Here is a 17760-nt window from a genome sequence, read left to right on the forward strand (position 1 = left end):
CACAAAAAGACAGGAAGCTTCTGACTCCAAAATTTGTCATGATATTTGTCTCATGTTTCCCTGTGCTTAGGCATCTCCCGAGCAGTGTGCTGAAGCACACCAGTGCCTCACATGCTACTTTTCTGTATTAGCAAATTGGCAAATACTCAGATGTGCCAAATATTATAGACCTGACTGTACCTGCAGTCCTGCTTAACATGCAAAATCTTTTCATCAATAGCCTGTAGCTTCTCACTGTTCTCCAGACATGGGAGTACTGCTTGAATACACACAACACCTTTTGGGTGTTACAAAGGAGACAAGAGGTACTTCAGTTTGATTGAGTCTTCCCTGTACTATTTTAAGGTTGCAACCATTTGGGATCTGCAAAGTCAAAAGGGCGAACACTGCACAGGATAGGCTGCTACAACAGGTTTTAAACTTGCATTGCTGCAAAAAAGCACCACCTTACATCTAGAGGCCCTAGATCTCCATCAGTTTCATGTTACAGGGCTGAGTGACCAAGTCTCTGATACCCACTTCCATAAATAAACTTGACACTCCCAACACAGTAATGAATGCTGGGGGTTCTTATTGCCCCCTAGTGTCTTTGAAATGCTGCTGACCTCCTAGGTGCTGGACATTCATGACTGAAATCACCCGACAAACAACAGAGCAGGGAGAACAGAGGAGGCAAAGTAAGCACTTACCAAGCACAATGACCACAGTCTTCAGGAGGCTCATCATGGTGTCCCGATTCCTGCGGGGTCCAGAACTGTGCCTGGACATTCTCATAGTCCTTTGGCGGACATACCCAAAGATATGAGCATATAGGACCACCATGACCACAAAAGTGACCAGGTTGAAAATAGCCCAGAAGACCAGGTAGGAGTCACTATAGAGCGGTGCCATGTTGGAGCAGTGAGTGATATCACAAATACAGTTCCATCCGACACTTGGTATGGCGCCCATGACGATGGCCATAGTCCAGATAACAACAATTACGACCACCACTCGCCGGTTGCTCATCCGAGTATGTAGCTGCATTCGGAAAACTGTAATGTGCCGCTCAATAGCAATGGCCAACAAATTGGCTACAGAGGCCGTCAGGCTAGTGTCAATGAGACCCTGACGGAGAAGCCAGGTGCTTACAGTCAATCTTCTAGTGTTGGGTCCTGTGTTGAACATTAAGTAAAAGTAGGCCAGCCCTGCAAAAAAGTCCGCAGCGGCTAAGTTGGCCATTAAGTAATAAATAGGAAAGTGGAATCGGCGGTTGACATAAATAGCCACCATAACCAAGAGGTTGGCCAGCATTATGAAGATGCAGACTGTAATCCCCAGTCCCATTACAAGCTTGCTGACAGTGTTCCATTCAGTGGCTAGATATTTTCCACTTCGGTTATAAAAGAAGGCAATGGTTTCATTGTAGTAGCACTGTGGTTCGCTCATGGCTGTGGACTGAAGAAGAGAGGAAAAAAAGAGAAAAAAAAACCATGGCATCAGAACTGAAAACGTATGATTGCATCCGTGGACAAGACACACACAGAGAGCAGGGAGGGGGACAGCAATGGAACGCACTTCAGAACAAATTTAATTTTTCAGACTAAATGGCATTCCACAACTCACAAACAATTGCTCTGAGGAATCTAGTAACAGCAACCAGTTTAGAAACAACCAGAAATGCTTCCATCTGCTCTGGGAGCTAGCATGATTTCTGATGTAGTTGTAAATTGCAGAGAAAACAAGCCTCTGGTGAAGCAGACCTGCTGAAAAATACACTTAGATAGAAGGGAATGCAATTTATAATTAAGAAAAGTTAACTCTGTTACAGAACACCTTATTTATGTTACCAGTGCATATAACTATTGTTGTCTGTAGCAGTGTTAAAAGAGGAGCTCCTCAAAGAGGATGAAAAGTAGATTACATTTCCCAGCAGGTTTTGAGTCATTCAGGTCTCCATCAGGGGCATTCGTTCTTGTCCTGTCTTAAAAATGGGAGGAACATCCCTAAATTAAGATCCTCAAGATAATCTAAGACTGTGAATTGCCAGGGCCAGGGGCTGTGTCTGTCCATAAAGCAGGAACTGCATTTATAAGCAATAAAAGAAGCATGCCACTGTACTTCAGTAAGCATTCTCGTTTTTCCATCAGCCATGTTTCTAAACAGGGTTTGAAATACACCATGCTTTTCAGTATAACTCATCTGAACTGGCTTATTCCAATTTGAAATAGGAGTGAGGCAAGAAATCAGAAAAGAATATTTAACTAGTGTTAAAATCATCAAACCTTAGTTCTTGCATTAAGTATTGTTATGGCTATGTCAGGGAATATATGATTAATTTTCCTTGCAGAGTACTCAGCTAAGCACAGCTGTGGGTGCAACAAACAAGCCCCATACTCTACCAGAACATAGCAGTTTTGCATAAAACTGTTGGCTAACAAGAAAATGCTTTAATAAGCTTCCTTCCTCAGTTATAATCAATTACTGAAGGTGTAATTCCCAAAAGGCAAGTATTAGAAAAAGAAAGCCCTCTGAATAATATACTGGTTCCTTGTTTAGCATGGCTTAACAATGAGAATGTAAAAATAATAATTAAGAAAACCCCAAAACAAACAAGAAACTGATGTCAAAGAACTCTCTAAAGAGACCCAGGAGATCTGTCTCTGACGTTCTGCTTTTATGGCTGTGAAACTCTACTGACTGAACTTGAATTTTTACAAAAAGAGGAGCAGTTTTAGCTGGAAACCAGCTAATAAGCCCAACCAAGGAACAGATCAACAACACTAAAAGACGAGAATTTCTTCCCATTAAAACAGGCAAGCAAACCCCCATGTTTTGGACAGCTCCAGTCATTCTGCAGGAACTGCTACAGCTAACCTAATTTTTATGTTGAAACCAGAAATGTACAGAATTGGGAGACAGAATTAGTAATTGGACTTAAGTGAAAACAGTAAATAGTATCTGATAAAGATTTCCTTAGAATACCCAAAGTTATTTGTGTTTCCTTTCATTTGCCTCTGTTTGTCAACACAATTAAGCTAATTCCAGTAAAGCAACACACAAAACTTCCCACCTATATCCCAAATGCATTACATGACATTTAGATTTATGTTAAAGAAAAAGGTTTTTTTTAGAATGATTTTACCTCCAACCTAAATAGCAATTAGAAACATTTGCAGACCTAGGATAATAAAAAGCTAGAGTAAACAGTATTTCTCAGCACAGTGACTATAAAACTTTTATTGTTCCTCTAGGATACAACAACTCCTAGGTTAGAAACCTTTCAGCCTTAATTATTTAAGAATTTTAAAAAGTTTTCATGTAGGATCTTGCTGTTGCATAGAAAAAAACTATTTATAAGGGATACTTAACAAAGGGAGACCTAGCTACAAGACATCTGGCTTTAATTCTTTGGTAAAGACCATGTGGTAATAAGAGGTCAAGTATACAAACCCTTGAGGGAGAGAGGAAGTCATACGAATGAATTAGTGGCCCTTATAAAAGCTTGCCAACATCTGCATTAATTATGTGAATACCCTGGGTTTTTGCTTTCTGTAACAATATCTGGATTCAGTCTTGCAGTCTGAATTACAGACGAGGTCAGGACTCCAGGATCTAGTGGACTTTTGTGATCCTGAATAAATTCTCTTTGTCTGTATATTTGTCGTCTAAATTTTTATTTCAGATTTCTGCTGCCTGTAGGTAATGCTTCCTGCTCTACTGTTGGTCCTGTGCAGAGGGGCCAGCTATACCTGGCACAACACATATTTTTAATTCAAAACTTTAAAGGGTGGTAGATGTAATTTTTTTTTCAATTTTTTTTTCCTTGTGGCTTTGTTTTGCACATGGTCTTAGAGTGTGAATTATCCCCCAATTTTGTAGTATCCTCCCCAGCCTTTTCATATGAAATCTGAAACAAGATATGATCAAAAAAGCTCACTGTAACAGGCACTGATAAATGCTCTGCATTTGTCTTATTCACAAAATGCCCAGCCAGGGATGAATGTATGCAATTCCACAAGAGTATGTAAAAATGCTATGAAATCATACTTGTTAAATTTAAAAGCACAACAGCATTTGAGTAATCCCAGAGGAACAGCATGAGGCTCACTGGCTGCTTCTCTCATTTTGAAGACACAAGAACAAAACACTGTTTGCAGAAGGGGTTTTCAGAAGTTTTGGTTTTAGGGCATGCTAATCTAAAACTTGGGATCTTCTTTAAAAGCAATCTTTCCAGCCCCAAGGGAAAGAAGAACAGAAGAGGAGACAGTTTGCTGACAAAAGTTCAAACAGGTGACTTCCAGATGATCAGGTTTCTCAGATGCCAGCATATATCTTACAGGAAGGTTCTGACCTCCCAGGTCACAAACATACAAATCCCAAGGCATTACATTTACCCGTGATGTTGCTATGGCCCTGGAAAGGCTCAAGCAGGAGGGAAATATAATGTATCTCTGAGTACCAAAAGTGTTACCATACCATAATGGCATATGCAAGCAGGCAGACCCATCCCCTCTCCTGCTCTTGCAGGAAAAGGGGCAGGAAAGTTTATATTTTAATTTCCTGAAGTTTCCACTCAGTGTGTTTCATTGCCTGGGTAAGCCAGATGTGCAGTGCCCTGAGATTTACCTCATGCATTTAGTATATCTCAGCAGAAGTTTAAAATAAACTGAGCTGCAAATTGCCCATGGTAACTAAACCTGTAGGACACATCTGTGTAGAAAAAGAAAACGTCTGAATTATAAACCAAGAAGACAGATAAAGCAAAATGGAGTAACAGCAGGCTGAAAGCAAAGCTTCCTTTAACCAAGCGAGGTTGATTTAATAGTCAGTTGCGCCAAACCAAAAATCAAGAAAATCCTGAGTACATGGAGTTAAATCTCTTAAAATCATGACATGTAGTTACAACCATGACACAGTACACAGAGACCAGGAAATCTGGCACCAGAATAGCTAAAACTCACTACACCTAATCATCTCGTGGACAGAACGTCACCTTGGCAGTGGCCTTTCCAGTCGCTGTCTCCTATACTTGTGCCCTCGGCTCCCCTCCTCTGGTGGTACAGGATGGTGCCACAGGGGTACCAGTGGTGAGACTGGGAAGAAGAGCCCATGTAAGCAACTTTCCAGTGTTTTGTGCTTGATTCATCTTGCTGCTGCCCCACCTTTCCATCACAGCTTAAAGAGTGAGGTGAAGGTTTGGATCCAGGGCATGGAGCAGCTCGCCCATTGGGATGTCTTCTGTGAGCAGCCTGTTTCCCCTTTCCTGTCCCAGGGAGAGACCGGAGTGGAGAAGGCACCGGCTGCCTGGAGTGGGAAGGTGAGGGGAGGGCTCTGGATGCTGCCAGCCCAGTGGTGACAGCCCACCTGGGGAGAGGGCTGTGCACGGAGAGATGCTTAGGGTGGAAAACAAACACCAACAAGTTTTCAAACACTGCTGATTGATACTGTCTAAACGAATCATTAGTTAGCACAAGGTGCCTGAGGGGCAAGTGATCAGTTTACAAAACCCCCTGCAATCTGAGAGTTTGCAGAGCTCCTCAGTCCACTTAACAAAAAAATCCCCAAAAAAGACAAAGAAGGAGGACCACCCCCTCAGCTGGCATGGGTGCATTTATTTATCGACAAGAGAAAAAGAGCTGAACATTCTTAGAATACTAAAGTTTAAACTTTTACACAGCTTTTAAAACTTGGAAGCCCCCAAAATTATTCCATATTAAAGAAAACTCTTAAAAATATTCTAACCCTTAGCTCTCCAAACACCATCAGCTCCTCTCTTTTCTTCCCTTTACCAAATGAACCTCAACATGCTGCCATTTTATTACCCCAAACACAGAGAGATGAAAACCAATTTATTTGTCAAGGAAGTCTGAAGGAGATGACAATTCTGCATACGAGATGCCAAGTAGAAGCCAAATATCTCCATTTTTCAGAAGTCATGCAACTTCCATGTAGCCTTTTGAAGTCTGCAAGACTCAGAGGAGACTCATTCTATACAAGATGAGCTTTTAATTCTGAAGTAGTTACCCTTTGATCCCCAAAACAATATATATCATTCTCAGTGCTGCCCAGAACTCCAGAAAACATTTCAGAGGAAATACAGAATTGGGAATAGTAGACTAGAACTCCAAAACAGCAATAGGTGTCTTAAAGCTCTACATTTAGTGCAGTAGCAAATGGAAAAAGCACTGCTTTCTGTTTAGCTAAATACTCTGAAGTTTACCAACCTATGAGTAAGGCTAGAGCTGAAAAACTTGGGGGAACTGCCAACTTCAAAATCCCCAAATAAGGTTTTTAATTAAGTGAGTCTTTAAAATAAGCATAAGCAAGTAAGTATAGGAATAATTGAATCGATATGTAAATACTTTTTCAACCCACAACTGCAAAGCTATGAGTTTTATGAAAGTAAAGTTGTAACAGACGAGAAAAAATTCCAGTTTGCAATAAAAATTTCTCCATTACCTAATCAAAAGCACGAACTCTTGTTCAAACTGCAGAATGCAAAAGAAACAAGACGTTTAAAAATAAAGGGGAAAAGATGGTGTTTCCTTTAAAGATAGAAGTTGAGGAGGCATTTACTCAAAACTTAAGTCAAAAAGATCAAAAAGTCTCAAGATAAGGGTCCTTATTCATTATAGCCTTATGCCTACTATGCCTTATGCACAATGAAAGTATGAAACCCTACCACCAACACACAACAGCTCTTTATGTACCCTTTGCAGAATTACATCTCTGAGTAATCATTTGTCAGACTTAAAGAAAAACTTGTATGTTAAGATGTGGTGGTGTAGTCGCAGTAGGTCACTTCTTCATTTCACTAGACTCATTTTACCCATCACAGAGCTGAAAAGATGTGAAGAAAGGAATCTCTTTGCAAGGAGATCCCTTTAACTCTGCTATAATACAATAAAGCATAGTTACTTATGGATCCTGTGACAATAGCTAGCATATCCAATAATTTTTAGGATGCTTTTGTAGTAGACTGTATTACTACAGAGCCTCAGAGCTAATGAATGTCTCAACTACTAGAAAGAGAACTGAGAAGTTCTCTGTATCCTACAGTTAATATCTGAAAAGGGTAGTCCAACATTATCTACACACTCAGTATAGCAAAGAGATGCAGTCACCGGCAACACTGGAAAAAGAAGCAAGTTTGCAGCTGGAAGGTGTAATTCACAAATGACACAGATCCTGTTGGAAACTATGATTATGACCTCTACAGATTTACTATAAAACCAGGGAGGGTGTTGACCTTCTTTAGTGCTTATTCACTGTTGACTACTACAAAAGCAAGTTCAAAAATAGCTTCCATGGACTAAAAAAGGAATGCATAAGAGCAAGGGTAACTCTAAAAATGTCTTTCTTCTGGAAGATGCCAGGGTCACTAGCTATCAGTGAAATACTTCAACTTGGCCTAATAGCTTTTCACGATAGAGAAATCAGGAGCCATGCAATTCACTATTCAAACAGAAGAGCATTAGTGAAGAGCAGTGATGCTTAGAAGCATACTGAGCTGGCCCAACAGGCCCCCAGACTGCCAGCTCTGGGGTTTCAACTTCTTGCACTTTCTACTGCTCCAGAAAGGAAGTGTGCACACGTGCCTTCATGAACACGCACATGAAATCTTTTTCACTGCAGAGTTCTGAAAATGGAAAGACATTTAGGAAATTAAAAAGCTAGAAGAATTGGAAAAAATATCCAACAAGAGACAGAGTGAACCCATCCCTCCAGCAATCTACTCAACAATTCAGAGACTGCTGTATCATTGCTCCTTTTCCACAAATCCTGCATTTTCAGGTGAGCTGCATCCCTCACAAGCACTATCTACGTGTTCTGGTTGAATGTTTTCCAGCTCAGGAGGAAATGAAGACTGTTTGAATCAGGGCAAAGCTCTACATTAACATATCCCCATTTACATTGATAGGATAGTTTAAACACTTTGATTACTAAGATTTGTTCCCAGACCACCCAGCACTTCTCTGCTGCTCCATCTCTGCCTTCCAAGCTCCTCTCAAAGGGAGGCCACCATTGCAATGTGGAGGTATGGCAAAAATAAGCTAATTGGCTTTGCCACTAGGAGAGACATGGTTGGGCGTCTTGAGCCCAAATTGGGTAGTTGAGCCCAAATATCCCATACACACATAAGGGGTTTCTGCAGATCTCTTCAAGCTTCATTTTCTTCTGAGGGAGCTTTCATGACAAGCTGAGTTTCACAAATATTAGACAAACATGGGCATAGGCTCAGCACCTCCTGGCTTTGTGGGAGACACAGGAAGGCAATTATATTGCATCAGCTAATTTAATGACTGAAATATGCCATCTTTTATGCTTTCAAAAAAAGTCTTTGTCATGATGGAGACTAGGCTTCTCCACTATCTCACCCAGTTCACTCCTGGTTAAATACCTGCCTTATCCTCAACCTGACCATTGTAGCCAGACATCCAGCCTGCTGTGAGTCCCTGCAGGCTGCCATGTAGGACAAGTGCAGCACAGGACAGACCTTCCCCAAAGACCCCAGCCCTGGGAACAGCTTTCCACAGACAGGTGCAGCACACAATCCCCTATCTGTGTCACTTCAGAAGCCATAAGGGTGGAAGAAATTGGAGTTTAAAAAAGAATAAAATCTGCAACTAAAACATCCCAAGTGAATTTCCACACAGAATGAATTGCAACATCCATCCTTGGAGCCCAGCTTGGTGCTCAGTGAGCCAAGCTGGGAATTAATTCTTGGCTCCAGCAGCTAAGACTAGCCTCCTGTTCTGAAAAAATCCTGTAGTCTACTGGGGCTACTTCCATCTCCAGGACACACCTTCCTTCACTCCTCTCCAAGAAAACCAGCAAACTGAGCACTTGGGAAAGTTTAGCTTACAAGCAAAATGCTTATACAAAATGATGTTAATGAGCACAGCAAATTTCATTTTGGGCTAGAAATTGAGATTTCCAAATGGAAATAAGATGACTATCCTGTGTTTATCTTGGCAAATACATTTTTTTTCTTGAAATATACATCAGAGAGTTTGAGTTTCTTTTTGCTTGGGTGTACTGTTTTGTGAAATATATAAACAGAATACAGAAGAATCTTTCTCAGGGCTCTCTATCAGTAACTTGTTCATACAGTTGCCTGAGCAGCTGCCTATAAGGCAGTATCGGTTTACTTTGAACAAAACGGAGATGTACTTTGAACCCTTGGTAATCTACCTACTATAAGAATAATAATTAAAAAAAAACCATACTGGTATTTAAGCTTTCTCCTATGATGCCTGTAACTGGGTGGATATACCTCTAATCATAAACTGTTTCTTACAGTCTCACCATTTCCTTTTGTTCTCTCATTTACCTTATCTACCACTACCTGACATCTGTTTTGGTACAGTTTTAATTTGTTTACTCACCTAGAAGGGGGGGGGGGGGGGGGGGGGAGGAATCTGCACATTTGTTGGCTACAGAAGTTTAAGCACCACATTCAAAAAGCAGATCGCGTTGGGCTTTGTTGGGGAAAAGGGTGACAACAGCTGTGCCACCCCACAGGAGTCTGTTCTCAAGCATCTTATAAAGAGGAAAAAGCTAGTGAGGATAACCATTCTGTGGCAAGGATAGTTTAAATCTCTTCCACTCTAATTCAGACAAAACCAAGGGAAAACAGAGAAGTACTGAATGGCACAGAGTGGGAGAAGTGTTTTTTTGGCTGTGGTAACCACACAGCCATGAAAAGCCACTATAATGGAAACTGCTCTGTATTTCTCTTTGGAACAGCTTCAAGGCATTTAAGTGTACTCATTTACTGCTCGTATTTGGCTGGCAGGATCCACTGCTGGCAAAAGCAAAGCGAGAATGATGAATTTTTGTTGTTTCCTTGTTTTAAGCATTTCTGAAGCACTGTTGGAAGTCCCTGGTTCATTAAGCAACTGGAGCTCAAATAATTTCTTCTTCAAAGGTTTTACTGCAGAATACATGTCATGCCATTCACAAAGGGAGAAGATACTAATCACTCCAGAGAGCACATTAACCAATTTAGTTAACTGTGATTGTGCAGCCCCTCCACTCTCCTGAGTCCCTTGGTGAGATTCTTCCCCTCCTGGTTCATATACCAACCAAGGGTGAGTCAGTAATGAACTGTGAGAGCGGTGAACCCAAGCGTCAAGGCACCTCCTTGGTGTGCATGGCTCCTGCTCTCCATTATGGCAGTGAACCTGAGCGTTGAGTTACCCCCTTAACATACCTGACTCCTGCTTTCCCCATTACTGGAAACAACAGGAATAATCCATTGTCTCCACAATCCTGTATATTTGTATCTAGGTTAAAGCCTGAATAGGGGTTTGGTAACTAGTGAAATGCACCAGAACATTACATCATCTTAGATGGGCTGAAATGGAAAAGTACCTAACAAAGGTCAATTATCTCAGACCCCATAAATAGTGACTCCAAGGGAGACCCTTTGAGTTCTCCTGGGTCACAGTGGGCTGCATCCAGCATCTTCCCCGAGCTGGGACACCTCTCAGGTGTAGCCTCCTTAGACCAAAGAGGTTTGAGGAGCATCTGTCAGTGAAATTAAAGAAAGGCCAGGGCAAAGTCTGACTTCTCGAGGCCCATCAAGGAATGCCAATGCATTGTGAATATTTACTCAAAACTTGAGAAGGAAGAGGGAACTTTTGACTAGTTTCCCTACTTAGATATTTCACTGGATCCAAGTGTTTCTGCGGTGTTTGTGTGTTTGTTTGTGTGTTTTCTGTTTATGTACTTAGGATACCTTGTAGTAAGTTATTATGAATCTTATAATTCTCGAATCTGCAATTAAGTTGGTATTTTAATAATAACATATTCTACTGAATCACTTTGTTAATTATTAAATTGCTTATGGCTGACTGCTGCTAAAATTTAACCTTTGATTTACCTCACACCATAAATAACCTTTAAGTTGTAGCTAAATTGTAACTGTATCTGTGACAATCACTACTTGCTATGTTTCTGTTCTGCAAACAGCAAAGCCCTCTGGGATACTAAATGCTTCTTACTGAATTATTTAACTTTCTGCTTACTGCATTATCAGACTAATCAGGTTTCTATGATATAATTTTGCTTATACATAGCTGAGGCATAAAGTCTTCACATGTACCAAAAAATATTCCCAACTTAAAAATCAAAAAGTTCTGTTATGTTTTGTTTCTCCCTCTTTAGGAGCAGAATGGCTTATCTAATCTAAAATCACTAGATTCTGCCTTACAATAAAACCCCATTGCCAAAAACTCAAAGGATATATATTGTGGAAATTTTTCATTTCGTTGACTTCTTTCATATATGAATGGTGTCCCAGAACTATTTTCTATCCCAGATTTCAGCTATGGATAACTAAGCTACCCTGAAACTTTACTTATCCTTCACATTTGAACATGACCAGACCAAGATGCCTTAAATCTGTGCTCTTAATCACCACTTCGTACATCTGGTAATAGGATACTGGGGCCGGGGGGGAAGTAGATGGGAGCAGAGAGCTCAGACAGGTCAGGGCATAGGGAAGGTATGAAGAGACATGACTGCGAAAAATGTGTTGCTTCTGTAGAGAGCACCTAAATCAGTTCCTGTGTTGGCACACTAGCAATTAGAATATGTTAAAACACTAACTACAATTTCACAGCTGGTATCAAGAAGTGACTTTCAAAAACCTTTCCAAAATGTGACTCTTCTGTTAGCTGACCCAAAGACAAATCTTGAGAAAGATACCATTTGCAATTAAGTTAGCAGGAACTTCCCTCACTGTGGTGCCACCACAAGCATCCACAGGATTCAAGTCCAAGCAAAAACCTGACAGGGTGGGCTTCAGGTTGCAAAAGGTCCTGCTGAGCTCCCTGTGATTCTCCCCTGTGGTAAGAGTCTATTCGTGTTTGCCGCGTGCTGTTAAAGGACTGATGATAGGCAGAGGAATATTAGTGAGATTTATACACAAATGTACATATACATACACATATATACAAAATAGATAATATTTATTACCAAGACTAAATTGACCAGTGTGAAGGAAACCAACTATCCTGGCAATGCTAAAAGAAAGTTTAAAGACAAAAGATGAAAAAAGATTAAAGACATACAAAGTTTAAAGTAAAGCAGCAAAACACCACTTTTGTAACTCAGATGCCATCTAACTCATGCAGAAGGCATGCAAGTCTTCTTCCAAGTTTAAAAAAAAACCCTTCCTTAAAACATTAGTCTCTAAATGTCTTCTGCAGCACACTGTGGCATCTGCTCAGCTTTAAAAGGCAAAATTATGTCTTCCAGAAAAAAAAAAGTATTTTAATGAATATAGTTATCTAAACTGTACCTAAATTCATTTGTATGTCAACACAAAAGTGAAAAGCAAGCCCATGCAGTCCCAACCTGAAAAGTGCTTTACTGCAACACTTCATCTAATGATTTGTCTCTTTAGCTATGTGTCTTGCTAGGTCCTGTTAAAAAAGCTCTTCCTTAACCCTCACAAACACACACATGGCTCCCAGCTCACTGTTCGGAGCTGTTACTCCTTTTACATAGGACTGAAGCCTTACATTAACCATCAGATCCACAATGCTTTACTGAAATCTGTGGGAATTCACGTGTGCATGTAAGTCTGCCCACACAGATATCAAATTTGAGTCCGTTTATACATCATGAGGTTCAGAGAACGACATTTTTCTACCATAACCTCCCACACTGAGATAAGTCTTTCTTTTGCTTCTTTCTGCCATTTCTTTTCATCTGCCAGGTCAAATCTAATTGAAGCACAGTTGCTAAAACCCAAGCATGGAGGGAGAGCTATCTGGATTGCCAGCTGATGACCAAAATCATGCATTTATCTCTAGTCTTTGGTCTGGCAATGCAAGTCCAGGACAGGATTTATTCAGCAGAAACTCCCTGTAGCCACAGGACACGTATGCTTATTCACCCGTAAGTACAACAGAATGGTGACTATGCTAATCATGAAGTCTTTTACAAGTGATATCTTTTTTTCCACTCATTTTTTACAACACAGTTGAGCTTATTTTCCCTTCAAGAAGGCATTTTTTCCAGAACAGCAATCCTTAGATACACAAATTTCTCACACATAAAGAAGGCTCTTAAGAGAGAAACCATGGAGACAGAGGCACAAGTGCCTTTCAGAGCATGCAAGGAGATGGCCTGGGGAACCTTTCTGCAGAAAGGGAGAAGAGTTCAGCAGGAGCCAGGCAGCCTGGGACGGACTGAGCATCCACCTCCTACCCGGTATTTTGTTCTACTGTAAAGACTCAAAATCCTTCTCTGACCTTAATAAGGTCTCCTAACAGGGACAGAGACTTGAAAAGCAACAAAAATACTTTTAAATATACTAGTTCTCCGTTTGAAACACAGAAGAAGAGGAGCACAGGACATATCTCAATAGCAAATTCTGGATTCAGCTCATTTCACATCACTACCCATTAGTGGACATGTTTTTTGTAACTTAACAGACTCCAGGGATCTCTGAACTACTGCACTTCTCAGTGCTAAGAGATGTAGCCTCCTGAGCTAAAGAATCTCCAGAAAACAAAACAAAAAAAAAGGCAAAATAAACATCAGGTCTCAAATTTTCTGACATCTGCCTTAATCAATTGTGGTACCCTCTTCAGTAAAATATATATCCTTTAAAGTTTTAAGTTGTAACAGACACTTAGGTCTCTATGAAGTCAAAGGGATTCTGAAAATGCTTTTCTGAGAGGAAATCTTGACTGTTAACTAACATCTCCTTTTCTGTTTGTAATACTTACTTCACCAAACACAAGCACTTTGTGTTCAGTACATGGAACTGAAGAAATCACTTAAGTATTTATAAGTACCAAGCCTGAAACACATACTTTGATTCATGAAAGCAAGATTAGTGTGTTAGTAATTTTAAGTATATTATTAATTTTATTGCTGCTTTTGGCTTTAAACTTTAACTTTCCTGATAAAAACACTGAACCTGAAATTCCCTGTGGTATTATTCCAACTGAACCACATCATGCCTGCTTTCTACTTTGTATTCATTAGGCACAGTAAAAAAAAACACCATAATGCAGAGACCACCTACATGGAGTCAATAAAGATCCTATTTTGCCATATATTTTCTTCTACAAATAGCAGCATAGCACTAGAATGTCACGTCTCAAAGTATAAGAATATTCCTAGCAAATTATGACAATTTTTAATATAATATTTCAGGAAAAATTCCCTCCATGACTCAGAATTGAGACAGGAGAAAAAGATAGGATTCAATGAGGAAATAAGAAGAGGTTTGGTCAGTTCAGCTGCCAGAGTTTCTTCGTGGTCTACTCACCTCAATCACCTCAGGTTGGGACATCATGGAGGATGGCACCAAATCAGTGGGGATATCCATGGTGGCTCAAAATGTCCCTGCTGTCCTTGCACCCTTCCTCTGCACCCGCAAACCCTTGGTAGGAACACAGAAGCACCTCCTCAGACCCTAGTCATGCTGGCATTTGGTCCTAGTAGGAAGAAAGAAAAAATGTTGAGAATAACAAGAGAACTGGGTATTCAGTCAACACCCAAGCCCCTCGGCTGCTGCAAAACCAGCCTGCGAGTTTGCACAACTCCAACTTGCTTACATGGCCATTCACAACAGATTTGCAGGAGAAGTTTCAAAGGGCACATTGGAATTTGGTCCAGAACAGCAAGACAATTAGCTCAACCACAAACTAGCATTCACACAAGCTGAGTACAGCAAGAAGGCTAATGCATGGACCATATACACATTTGCAAGGAAAGATGGTCACCTACAGAGCATTAGAATTGTGTTAACGGGGTTTTTTTCCACACCAAAGGAAAAAAAAAAACAAACCAAACAATAAAAACCCCACAATGTTCAGAAGAGTACTCATAGAATTACTTGCTGGAATTTAGGATAAGTTTATTTCCTTGACAACTATTGTTTTACAGTTCAGTGGTCACATGAACTTTTCTTCTGGGTTACGAAAAACAACTTAAACATTATGACATCCTTATCCTTGATTTATTTTAACCATACTTTTTTTTTTTTTTTTTTTTTTTTTTACAGATAGGCACAGATTTGTGGTAGGTGAATATACTGAAATGCCATGTAAATTTTGATCAGATGATCCAGCAGAATAAAGTCAGTTCCATAATGATCATGTTTATCAAGGTTAGATAAACTTCTGCATATGTTTCTATTATTTTATGCAAAGAAAACCAAACAGAAGGGGAAAAAACTGTAAATGGGCAAGAAATTAAGCCCATATGAAAATTCCAGACAAAGACTACTGCAGTTTTTTTTCCCAGTCAGGCCAGACATGTACAACACAACCCACAAATTAGCAAACCTTATTGCTCTATCTACCACTTCCTATTCTGTAAATCACAGCAGATTCAGAGAGAGAATCACTCGTGCTAAGTATAGTCCACATCCAACAAACAGACCAAAAATGACCCCAAACCTAATTGGTATTTTTCAAACTGAGACTCTGGTGTAGTCATACAGACAATGCTAGTAACTTCCCTGGCCTCTAATTCATTTTTTTCAAAGGCAACACTTACCAATCCAAGAAAAAACAGGTAAGTGCTGTCAGAAAGTTGCAATCCACATGCTTTTCTGAGTCAGTTATGTCTTTTTTTTTTTTTTTTTTTTTTTGTGGTGCTCATTTAAACTCAGCCTTTGCACACCACTGTGGAAATGAGTCCTCCTTCTTAAAAAGCATCGTCTTGAAATGCCTGATACACATTTCAACACATCTCTGCATGCCTTACATCACATGTAGCTGTCTGATCTTCCAAGATTTTGGATCACTTTTTCCATCTTTGTATATCTTTATATAGCTTTCCAGTGACCCCTATTCTTTCCTACGCATTTCTTGCTAGTAACCTTTCATTCTTTCCACTCCTTGCTCCAAATTTCTACTACTATACTCACGGAGAGTGCAGAAAATGGAGATTTAACATTCCTCCAATAAAGCATTCACTGGAAGTCAGAGAACCAAGCTACACATCCTTCAGGCTTCTTGTTTTCTTTTCAAAAATAGTTTTTGCCTGTTTTCTGAAATACAGTAATTTTTCCACTTAGCATGACAGATAAAGAAAACAGATAGTGTTAATTTGAAACTACTGCTTTTCTATCTTAGGGAAACTTTGCCGTTTGACCAAGAAGAGAGTGATTTTCAGTAAAACTCCATCACCAGCCTCAAGATCCTTAACCAGCACATTTCATCACTGTCTCATGAGCTGTCACAAATGTAACTTAAATAAGATCTTTGTTTCTGTTCTTCTTAAAACATGCTTAAGAGCAGCAGTGTTACTGCACTTACTTTACAGCAGCTCATTGTTAGTTTCTTTTAAAACTTATTATTTTCTCTTTATCTGGAAATACTGCTGCTCTTGGATAACGAAGATGGGGAAAACCTTAGGGAAGACCATCTAGACCAAAACCAGAGGTATGCTTAGAATCCTGTTTGCCACAGGAGAGAAAAGGAGATAAAATGTTCATTATTACTAGGGAGCATCATAGAGCAGAAGATAAAAACTAAGAAAAAAAAAAATCTTAAGTCTGCTCAGCCTTTAGCTACTCCAGGTAGAACACCTGTATCAGGAAAAGCTTAACCCTACAAAATCCAATGAGCACTTTAACACAGATGAGAGAAGAAATATTCCTGTAGTAATTTTTCACCATCTCTCCAACAGAAAATGGAGGATTAGTAAAAATTCATAAGTCTATAACCATTTCACATTTTTCCTTCTGCACCTAGCTGCATTTTTTTAACTTATATTGCACTGATCCCTCACTTTGGCTAGGAATAGGAAGGGTCTTCTGCACACACCTTGCTTTTCAACCTCCTGAGCACAACGTACACAATGGTTAAGACTTTCTGCCAACAGGTTAGGCTCCTAAAAGCATTCCAGCTGAAAATAGGTTGAACTGTACAGAAAGACTCTCCCCCTGCTCCCAGCCCATGTCATCTCCTTCAGCAATAATAAAGAGCAGAGGGAACTGTGCTTTTACAGCAGTGCAAAAGCAGGCTGACTCCATTCAAGTGAACAAAGGTGGCTCCTAACTTAATACCTGTGCGAGTTCAGGGCGTGCCTCGTTTTTCAAGAACTGCAAATAAAGGGAACAGGATCCTCAAATGAACTTCACTAAAGGCCATTATGACAGAAAACGTAAACTATAATAAAAAGAAAGTCTGGAACACAGAAGCACAGGAGAGGCTTCTTACTCATGAGATTTTGATGGCTTGCTGCACTACAAAGTGTTGAAAAAAATACCCAAATTTTGAAGCAGATTCACGCATATCATTCCCAAATACTATAACTGCAGGTGTTGCAGGCAAATACCACCCTACATGGTATTCTCTTGACAGATGTTGCTCTCTGTACTGAGTGCATCTAGAGAACTGCAAACTGAGGAAATATGTTGGATCTGTATCTAAAATCAATACAGTGAAGATCATAGAATTTCTTATCCTCTGTTCAGTTGACTCATCTCTGAGAAATGAGGTTTCACCATACACTACAATACTTAGACAGTAATTTATGGTAACATATTGAGTTTTTGGTCAACTGAGGGGAAAGAAAAAAAAAGATCAGATGATGCTTGACAGAGCAGCGTGTATCTAACACACGGAGGAGGAATACAACCTCACCAAACAGAACATACTGCTCTCTGACATGCTATGATTAAGCATCATGATTTCTGGATCAGCTGTCTGAGACCACAGAAAAGAGGAACCATAGAGTTTTGTCGTTACTTGGAGTTGTTAGGAGAAATGCAATCATGTATCACAAAAACTTAAT

General features: G+C 39.9%; 1 protein-coding gene across 1 annotated transcript; it reads right to left on the bottom strand.

Moving 5' to 3' along the window:
- Positions 1–605: 605 nt before the first annotated feature.
- On the bottom strand, positions 606–14447 carry LPAR1 (lysophosphatidic acid receptor 1; the record flags this gene model as incomplete). Its single annotated transcript, XM_010072501.1, has 2 exons — positions 14279–14447; positions 606–1437 (listed from the first exon to the last, which is right to left on the bottom strand). Coding segments are annotated over exons 1-2 (892 nt in total), but the record flags the coding sequence as incomplete, so codon positions are not given.
- Between the last annotated feature and the right edge of the window lie 3313 nt (positions 14448–17760).

The sequence above is a fragment of the Pterocles gutturalis genome, unplaced genomic scaffold (genome assembly GCF_000699245.1).
Source record: "Pterocles gutturalis isolate BGI_N339 unplaced genomic scaffold, ASM69924v1 scaffold12767, whole genome shotgun sequence".
Lineage (NCBI taxonomy): Eukaryota > Metazoa > Chordata > Aves > Pterocliformes > Pteroclidae > Pterocles > Pterocles gutturalis.